Raw genomic sequence first — 10,782 nt, forward strand, 5'->3', positions numbered from 1 at the left:
CAGGAGTGTTGTCACTGGAGCATCCCTTAGAATGTCACTTCACTTTGCATTCAACAGAGGGTATACTGTGTGCTTTTGTACTATTCTAGATGTAAAGTTAGAGCCATGAACCTTCCACAAAACAAGCTTGTTATTTGATAATGTGAGCAAGGATTAAACATAGTATATGCCCTGTGCTCAAGAAAAAGTAGGGATTCTCACACTGGTGTGAAAGAATAATAATCTTGGGAGCGACAACAAGTGAGAGTAATTCTGAGTGCTTCTCTCAATCCTGAACTGGTTCACATGTAGGAAAATTAAGGAGAGTATCCTGGAAAATGGTGCAAAGGAGATGTCGCCACATGGGAACAAGGCTTCTCTAAGACAAGTATTGATGAAATGTTTGTGAAGAACATAATGGCACAGCATTGTCTGGTCACCATGGAAATAAATGCCTGGCTTAGAGAGAAGGGGGACATTTGTAGTTAGCTCAGGGAAGAGAAGCACCTAAGCAAGATCAGGAGAGGTAACTGGCAGGGCTTATAAGTGGCAGTGATCAATCAAAGGTGATCCAAATATAAGGTCTAGCAGATTAAGCCAGCTACAAAGTTTCTCAGAGTCCAGAACAAGTTCAGGAAATAGTAGATGGTCGATCCTTTGCTTGACAGCTTTGTCTTTTGTTTTTAAGATTTATTTATTTTTATTGGCAGGCAGATAAAGAGAGGAAGAGAGATAGAGAGGAAGATCTTCCATCTGCTGATTCACTCCCCAAGTGGCTGCAACAGCCACACATGAGTCAATCTGAAGCCAGGTGACAGGAACTTCTGTGTCTCCCATGTGGGTGCAGGGTCCCAAGGCTTTGGGCCTTTGGGCAGTCCTTGACTGTTTTTCCCAGGCCATAAGCAGGGAACTGGATGGGAAGTGTGGCTAACGGGGAAAAGAACCGTTGCCCATATGGAATCCTGACTCATCATACAAGGCAAGGACTTTAGCAATTGTGCTGGGCCCTAGTTTTCTCTCTTTATTGTGTATTAGTGTTTGGACTTTTTGCTGGTGCTGATATTGTTTTATTTTAAAATTTTGTCTATTTATTTCATAACAAACAGGCAGAGAGATTTTTCATCCTCCAGTTAAAATTCTTCAACAGCCAGGGCCAGACCAGGTCCAAGCCGGGAGCCAAGGACTCAATCCAAGTCTCCCTCTGCTTGCAGGGCCCTAATTATTTGGCCATCACTGTTGTGTTCCAAGATCTATCTCAGCAGGAAACTTGAATTGGGAACCACAGTCAGAACTCAAACTCAAGCACTCTGATAAAGGATGGGGAGTCTTAACTGGCATCTTAACCAGTAGGCCAAATGTCCTTTCAGTGGACATGCTTGTTTTCCTGACAATTGTCTTCATTTTTGCACTGAAGGACTCTGTTTCACTCCATTTGGATCTTTGTTTCATAACTTGTTAAACAGGACCGGGACAATGCACAGTCTTGGGGAGGTTATTCCCCAGTGCTAAAGCAGGTCTCTGCTGTGCCCATCTGGAGGTTTTCCAAACTTGTCTTAGTGAGTCCTGAACATTTTTTGCCCCTACTGTTTTGGGTGTTTCCCTCTGTGGAACTGAACAGTTTGCTCTCTCTCGCTCGCTCGCTCTCTCTCTCTCTCTCTCTCTCTCTCTCTCACACACACACACACACGTACACCCCAGACTATAATCTGTTTTAAGCTGGGTAGTTGAGAGTAACCATGTGTAACTGCTGATATTTTCTTTCTGAGCAACTTTCTCTTGCACAGTACCCTGACCTTAGAACCTCAATGCCCACCCTCTTGTTTCCAGCTGGGTTTCTGCATCTCACATTGTAACCTGATCCCTCAAGGCAATCCATTGTGGGGATCATAGGACTCTCCTTAGTTATGGCCTCTGGAGGATCATTCCCCTTGTTGACTTGACATACTGTGTTATAGGAATCAGTGTTTGATATATTTTGCCCATTGGTTGGACGTTGAGCAGAAGGTTAAATCCAGACCCTGTCACTATCTTAGCTGGAAATCAAGTGCATTGTCACTCTTAGTATTCCATGGTGATTCTAATACACAGCCAGATTGAGAATCACTGCTGTGAAAACTCAACCCAAATGTGGGTTGATGCTATTTCCATGGAGATATGCTTCTAGGGCAAGCTCAGCATGGTAATAAGAATTGCAATTGCACCTTGAAAATACGTGAATTCAGGACATGTAATGCCTTTCCCTCCTGCTAGAGAGAGAGGTAAAAACATTCCTCAGATCCCCAGAACTTTTAGACTAAAGACCCAGTACATTTATGCTGACAGTAAACAGAATATATATAAATACATATATATATATATATATATATATATGCTTGTCTAATTGGATCATCAGCTATTGTTAAATTGGAAAGAAAACACCTCAAAAGTTAATGACTTTCTTAAATATAAGAGAACATTTTCTGACATCCAATTTACTTAAATTCTTAACTCTTTGTGTAATTGAAGTTCAATTCATTTTGTCTTGTCTTCAAGGGACCAAAATAGCTTCTAACCTTTTAACTCTTATACTTAGTCTCTTGGGCTACAGGCCGTCTAAAGAATCTCAAGAAAATACCCTGACTTTTGACAAAGATCACTCAAACCTTAGGTCGGATGAAAGTCTATTTTGCTAAGAGTAGCAACCAAGTTAAATATAGCAATCACAGACTCTCTTGGCAATCCATTTGTCCAACTGGCTGAGCTTATCCTGCTATCTGTGGAGGATGCTTAGATTAGTTCCTAAGTCATGTAAGTGATTAATGCAGTCAATTGATACTTATTGATTGTCTGACATGTGCTGGACACTGTTGTTCTCTACTGGTGAGTATCATGTTCCTTTCAGAGCACTTGTAAGTAAGCTATGGTAGTTTCAGGCTGCCTTGAATATATTAGTATAATTATGTTGATATTAAAGATTAATTATTGGGCTATGTTGCCTTTTACATAGGTTTATATATGCATTTAGAAATCATACACGTTGTGTTTCTGTTTCATTCATTACCCAGGCCTATCAGAATTATGTTAAAAAGAATGGTGAAGAAAAATTACTTCCTGGAATTGACTTAAATCATAAGCAACTGTTCTTCTTGAACTTTGCACAGGTAACACATCTTTCTTTATAGAATAATAGGAAATTGATTTTCGGTTATAATTTCACAGTAAGTTAGCAGCTGCTTGGTGAGGTTTCTTGTTTTAATCCATTGTGGCAGAGCATTTGACTTGACTAACTTACATTGTTAATAATGAACTGTCAGATTACATTAATGATAACCAATTATGGTTCTGGTTGCCTATGGTTGAATATTATTTGAAGAGTCAGTGTTTGACAAATACAGAATTTCAAGTTTTCCCTTAATCTTCCCAAATAATCCTGGATTGCTTTTTTTTTTCTATTCCCATCCATAGGTGTGGTGTGGGACGTACAGACCAGAATTTGCAGTCAATTCCATTAAAACAGACGTGCACAGTCCAGGACATTTCAGGTGTGTTAAGTATGAAGAGCAATCAGGGTGCTTCAAATTGGCTCCGTTGCTTCCCCACTCAATTTTGATTGGTCTTTTCTAATTCTAATCCTGTAGCATTTGGAAAATCAGTACTTTTGTTTGGTCCAATAGTTTTTCAGGATCATATGTAGGATCACCAAAATGTATCAGAGTAATCTTTGCTGAAGCAGCCTGAGCTGTTCTCTCAAGGATACATGTGTCACAGACAGTATGAAAAGGATTCCAGCAAAGATGTTGCTTCAGGCCAGTGGTTCTGTAGAAAGGTGGCAGGAGACTTTTCCAAGAGGTTATGAATAGTTTAGTCCTAGATCAGTGGGTACTGGATTGCAAAGATTTCATTCGCTGTGAAAAGAAACCTGTTCATCGGAGATTCTGCTAGATGGCATGACAAAGTGCCAGGACACAGCGCATTGAAATACACATGAGAAAACAGATTGTCAAGCATACTAGAGCAAATACTATAGAGTGAAAGATAGATTTAGAAAACACCTGCCTGTGTGATTCCTAAGATAGAAAATCTGAGAGCAATAGCTTGAAAAATTAATCACTTTAACCAACCTTTGAAATCCTGCCTCTGTGTGTAGCTGTGTTTTTGAATTGACTTTATAATACTGTCTTTTCTCCATGTACTATAACACTTAGCCACTCATTGATCAAAAAAGCCCTTCAAGCATGGAACATCTGGAAAAAATCTTTTGAAAAAATGTGTAGGGTGATTGAAAGCTGCAGTGTGAGATTCAGAGATGACTAATGGGTTCAATTTAAAAGCTTTTCCTAAAAAATGTGAGTTTACTTTTCAGCTAAACCATTCAATTATGAAATAATAACATGGCACATTAAAAGCTGAAGAACGTGCTCTGATCTAGTGTCGATTTTGTCATTGTTATTGTCACCCTCTGAATTTCCCTTCTGGATCTCTTAACCACTGTTTATCTTATGCCAGTTATCTATGTAATATTAGCTAAATTAAGACTGCTAAGGTTATCAAAATTAATTGCTTTTTAAGTAATGAGCAACAGGAAGCACTAAACTACTTCCCATTATGATTTATTCAAGAAACTTCCAATTTAAATTTATAAAACTTATCTTTTTTTCTCACTTAAGTCCCAAAGTTAAAAATAAGCATTTAATTCTGAGAATAACACAGCACATCTATAAATTTACACAAGCCACCATACAGTTTAACTTGCCAAAATCTTGCTTTATATATCTCCAGTTACTGTCCATAGAAACCTAGGTAAATTTAAGGGATATTATGGTAATAACTTACACAAATAGGTCCTTGGAAAAGAAGGGGTTGCAAAATTATTTGGTAAGTTTGTATCTTTCCAGCATTGACATTTTTATTTTATTTACTGGATGTAAACTTCTTTGCTGACATACATTTTGTGCCTCCTACCTTAGCATTCTATTTTGGATAAAAACCTAGACTTTTTTGAACATACAGATTATTGTTATGGTTATTAGGCATGATTTTATTATTTATTATTTCATTGAAATCATTCAAAGCTCCCACACTCATGGTGATACTTTTTGACTTCTCATTTTGGTTTTTCTATACATTTGTCTCTTCTCTTTCTATTTCCTGTTACTGTATTGCCTACTGGAAGCCATCCCATTCCTCCATTTGGATCAGTTCAGAAAATGTATCATTACCTTAGTACCGTAAAAGACAACACATTTCAAGGTTAAAAACACTTGAGTTCCACCAAAGACTCCATCATTGACCAGCTATTACTTAATCACTATGACCCATTTTTTGGATGTGTAAAATGAGAATTAAGTTATGAGTTGCAGGGGGATTAATGTTAAGGCAAGTCAAGTTCCTATTACTTACAGGATAACCTCCAAAAATTCAGTGGAAAGTTGAATTAAGAGATAACTGATTTTAGGGCAGAAAAAAATTGATATCTGTGTACAGAATTCATAGCACAGCTCCATGTACTTTTCAAAAACTCATCAGAGCATGCAGTTCAAAACATTTTTGTACAAAAAAAAATGCTTTTTAGAGAAAAGCATTTATATTAGTTACTTGACACAAAGTGGGAGCTGCCATTTTGGCTTACTCCTTAAATAGTCTCAAAGCCAGAGATTGACCAAGCTGAAGTTGTGAGCTTGGAACTCAATCCAGGTCTCCTATTTAGGTAGCAGGGACTCACCCACTTGAACTGCCATCAGCCACTGCCCAGGGCATGCATTAACACAAACTTGGAATCTGCGTCACAGCAAGAACTCTAACTGGGCACTCTCGTCTTAACTGCTAGATCAACTGTAAACCTTTTAAAAGTGCCCATGTCTACATATGTGGAAATATAAACTATATGAGAAGATTAAGGATTCCTGTGGAAAAGAGTTAATATTTTTGACACACTTCCCTATCATCTAAGAAGCAAAGGCTTTTTATTGCTCATTTTTAATATTCTGCATAATCCAGAATGTCAGTAAATGCTTGCTACTGAACGAGATATATAGGTTAGAACTTGTGCTGTGATGTGAAGATTAAACCCCTGCCTGAAATGTCCAGTAGCCCACATCAGCACCCATTTGAGTCTCAGCTGCTGCTCCACTTCCAACCTGCTCCCTGCTAGTTCGTCTGGGAGTGCAATGGAAGTTAACCTAAGTACTTAGACTGTTAGGTGGGAGAACCTAGTAGAATTGCAGGCTCCTGGTTTCAGCCAGGTCCAGTGCCTGCTAGGACATAGAACCAACGACAGAAAACCTCTTGCTTTTCCTGTATCTCCCTCTTTCACTCTGCTTTTCAAATAAATAAGTCATTTAAAAGGATCAGAGAGTTATCTGTTACTTTGATTTTCCCAATTTGGAATCACAGTATTTTACTGTAAATACATGAAATCATTTAGATCTTTAATTTTCTTTTGTCCTCGTTCTAAAGATGACTCTGGCTCTTTTTCATTCATAAGAAGAATAGTGTGTGGATATGGATGTTTCTGAGGGTTAATGGAATGCCAACTGTTTGTCAAGGAAATTATTATTTTCTCTGGAGGTAAAGGGATTTCCTTGGCAAATGGTTAAGGTTACATTTAATTTTGGAAATGGACTGCTTCCTGACTATAGAAAAATAAAGCTTAAAAGATCATTAAAAGCCAATAGAAACTGAGTTATTATTGAAAAATTTGGCTTGATCTTTCATGTAAAAATATTTCTGAAGCATAGGAAAACAAATAACTTCTGCTTACTTAGATAGCCAGAGCATTAAAACAAGGTGAATTGTACTTGAACCATATTAAAACTGTAACACTATGTTTTTATCTAACTTGTAACCATTTTACTCATCCTCATATGCTTTAAAATAAACTTTTAATTCTTTTGTATGTAAAGCAACAACAAAAACCATTTCCTCTGTAAGATTCTAGAAATTGGATCCATAATTACTTTTACAGGAACCCCAATTTGGCTAACCATCCACAACCACTGTGATATTGCAAGAGTCTGATACATTTTTTAAATGAACCAGAAAAAATTATTTAGATGCTCAACAAAGAAGGGAGTGTTTCATGGAAGATTATCATAATGGCCAGAAACATTTCTAAGAGCTAAATTTCTGATACCTTTGAAAGAATATTCTTTCTTGTGTTGTGTAGGCATTTATGTAACTTAGCATGCTTATGCTTACCCTTCTGAAATACTGATATTTTCTCCATTTACCTTAAGCATTAAAACTGTGTCCTAATACTTTACATAAATATCAGTATGGAGGTAGTAAACATTATACAGTTCCTGTTAACATCTGTTAATCTGGAGAACACGCTTAGGAATTTATTCAAGGATTTATTTCTTTATGAATATGTAATGGAAACAATGGCCTATCAATGTGACCGCTTTAAATGAATCATAAGAATTAATTAATGGAAAAAGTTGGTGGGCTTTTCAGGAAAACGATAGTTCCTCTTGTTTCAAAGGAAGTGATAAAAGTTGTCAGGTTCCAAACTCATTCTATGAAGCCAACATCACCTTAATCCCAAAACCAGATAGAGAACCATCAGAGAAGGAAAACTATAGACCTAGCTCTCTGATGAACATTGATGCTAAAATTCTCAACAAAATCCTAGCCAATAGAATTTAAAAAAATCATCAGGCAGATCATTCATCCGGATCAAGTAGGATTCATCCCTGGAATGCAGGGATGGTTCAACATTCAGAAATCCATAAATGTGATACACCACATCCAAAAACTGAAAAACAAGAACCACATAGTAGTATCAATAGATGCAGAAAAAGCTTTCGATAAAATCCAACACCTCTTCATGCTAAAAACTCTAACCAAGGTAGGTATAGATGGAAAAATCCACAGCATAATCAAAGCAATTTATGAAAAACCCAACGCCAGTATCATACTGAATGGAGAAAAGCTAGAACCCTTCCCGCTGAGATCTGGAACAAGACAAGGATGCCCACTATCACCACTGCTATTCAACATAGTCCTAGAGGTACTTGCAGAGGCCATAAGACAAGAAAAAGAAGTCAAAGGCATACGTATAGGAAACGAAGAAGTCAAGCTTTCACTATATGCAGATGACATAATCCTATACATAGAAAAACCAGGAGACTCAATACAGAAACTACTAGAACTTATACGAGAGTTTGGCAGAGTGGCAGGGTACAAAATTAATGAACGAAAATCAACAGCCATAGTGTACACAAACAGCCCCAAGATGGAAAAAGATCTAACCAGCAAGATACCATTCAAAATAGTAGAGAAAAGTATGAAGTATCTGGGAATAAATCTAACCAAAAGTGTAGGAGACCTATTCGAAGAAAACTGCAAACTAGTCAAAAAAGAAATTGAACAGGACCTCAAAAGATGGAATAACATCCCATGCTCCTAGATAGGCAAAATCAATATCATTAAAATGTCTATACTACCAAAAGCAATATATATTTTCAACGCAATACCAATCAAATTGCCCAAAACATTCTTCACAGAACTGGACACAATGATTCAAAAGTTCATCTGGAAGCACAAAAAACCACGAATAGCTAGAACCCAAAGGGGGAAAGGACTTGGCCAGGTTGAGTATCAGAAGGCACGTCAGCAGACTTTGAGCCCGAGAAATAGCAGAAATGTGTCCTGTGGACACTGGGACAATTGACGGGGACTACCAGGATGTTTAGATCATGAAGTGGACTCTGAATTTCCTTTAAGCCCCTGTGTGGATTTAAGCCAGAGGATTATTGAATATTATTTAAACTTTCAATGTTATTTTTCTTCCTAGAGATTGGGCAGAGGGAGAGAAGTGCTAAAGTGAATACCGAGGGGCATACCTGTCATGTATGGGAATGTCTATGTCAGAATGTCCCCTCCTGTCACTTATTCCCGATTTTCCCTCCACTCCTGGAAGCTTGTTTCCAGGCCCTTCCTTCCCACTTTAGGTGAATATGGTTGGTTTGTAGGGTTTTTTTTTTCCTTTAAAATTTAAAATCCAAATTCATTCACATGGCCTATATTCAGAAATTCTACAGGGCTGCAGTGTTTTGAACATGGTATCAAATGCTGGTGGTGACTATGTTTTTTTTTAATCTGTTTCAAAGGATTATTGGATGTTTGCAGAACTCCGTTGAGTTTTCAGAAGCCTTTAACTGCCCGAAGAACTCATACATGAATCCAGAAAAGAAATGTCGAGTTTGGTGATCTACAAAAGAAGCAGAATTAGACTTGCAACACTTCCGAAATGGGGATCTCACCTTCCTGGAGAAATGGGTGCCAGAAGTCACCATGGTTACTTGGGAGTAACTCAGAAAATGAGAGCATCAGAATATAGATGAAATTGGGGTATTCTGGAAAGGATGTGCAGGGATGAGAGGGCCAGAAATGTCTATGAAGCCAATCACTTCTCAAGGGGTATTTAGTTTCTTCAGATAATATTACTGTTCGGTTTCATGTCTCATGTTATATGCCAGTGTGATGCTATTCCCAGAAAGCAGAGTCGATCAAAATTCCCAGTCAGATGGAGAAAGAGGAGATGTTAAAAATTATGATTGCATATCAAAACACAGTGGTCGCATGACTTTTAAGAAACACTGCCTATGAACTTGCTTTTACTTTTGTTTGCAATTTCCATGTTCTTTCAAACCCTTCCAAAGAATTGTTATACGTGTTAGAGCCTCAGGGCTTAGATAGTTTTAAACTTATTTTGCCACACATCAGCTACTCATTCTGTAATCACAACATTTTTAAATACTATCTCAGCAAGACTGAACATCTAAAGTGGTTATTACTTTTGAATATTAATGTTATTTCAGATAGCTGAAGTTCCTGAGGGCCCCTGCAATTTTGTAAGCAATTTCCTGCCTGTTGTCTCTCTCTTACACACACACGCACACACACACACACACACACTCACTCACACAACCCATTTGGTTTTTTTTAAGAGATTTGTAGTAATGTGTAAATAACTTTTATATTTAATTACTACTACATTTATGGATAAGTTGCTGTTATTATAGGTAACTGTTGGATATAAACATTTCAGACAAGACAAACAGTTTTGAACAACCTGTACTTAAAAAGATCTGTAAAATCTTCTAGAAATAAACATTTGAGACTTCTTAAACTTATAAATCATATTGGTGAAAAGCTTTAATAACAAATGCTGGGGTAAGTAATTGTCATTGGACAGTTGTCTGGAGATAGATAATACTTGTGGTTTGCAAGCAAGATTTTCAAAATTGAATCTATCCCTGGAGGTGACTATGATCAAAATACAAAATTGCATCTATGTAGCGCCACATCCCTTGCCTTTTCAGGTTTGTCATCTGATGGAAATATTTTGATAATAAACTGAAATTTTGAGCCTGTTACTTGCTAAGCCTCTGTGTCATTCTTCTAGCCTTAAAAAGTGCATTTCCAAATAGAAGTAAGGGGCTGATTGTGGATCTGCTTCTATAATGATAAGTCGCATGGTATTCTGCAGAGGAGCACTCCACGCCCTGAATAGAATTAACAGGTGGAGATTTGAACATTCATGTCTTTCCCTGTCCTGTTTGTTAATTCAACTCATTTCATTTTTTGGTTTTATGTAAGATTTGTTTGTTTTTATTAGGAAGGCATGCATATTGAGAGAAGGAGAGACAGAGAGAAAGACCTTCCGTCCGCTGGTTCACTCCCCAGGTGACCTCAATGGCTAAAGCTGAGTCATTTCAAAACCAGGAGCCAGGAGCTCGTTTCAGATCTCCTACATTAGTGCAGGGTCCCAAGGCTTTGGGTTGTTCTCAACTGCTTTCCCAGGCCAAAAGCAGGGAG

The 10,782-nt window shown here is 37.6% G+C and overlaps 1 protein-coding gene across 1 annotated transcript in view; it reads left to right on the forward strand.

The window, feature by feature from the left end:
• Window positions 1-10,333, forward strand: part of MME (membrane metalloendopeptidase) — an 86,233-nt gene extending 75,900 nt beyond the window's left edge. The window contains exons 21-23 of the mRNA XM_040974834.1: window positions 3,024-3,119; window positions 3,424-3,500; window positions 9,072-10,333. Coding sequence (XP_040830768.1) covers window positions 3,024-3,119; window positions 3,424-3,500; window positions 9,072-9,171 — 273 coding nt within the window. The 3' untranslated portion in view covers window positions 9,172-10,333. The remainder of the gene's footprint in view (window positions 1-3,023; window positions 3,120-3,423; window positions 3,501-9,071) is intronic.
• The last annotated feature ends 449 nt before the right edge of the window (window positions 10,334-10,782 follow it).

Source organism: Ochotona curzoniae, unplaced genomic scaffold (assembly GCF_017591425.1).
Source record: "Ochotona curzoniae isolate NIBS_2020 unplaced genomic scaffold, NIBS_Ocur_1.0 contig_2599, whole genome shotgun sequence".
NCBI lineage: Eukaryota > Metazoa > Chordata > Mammalia > Lagomorpha > Ochotonidae > Ochotona > Ochotona curzoniae.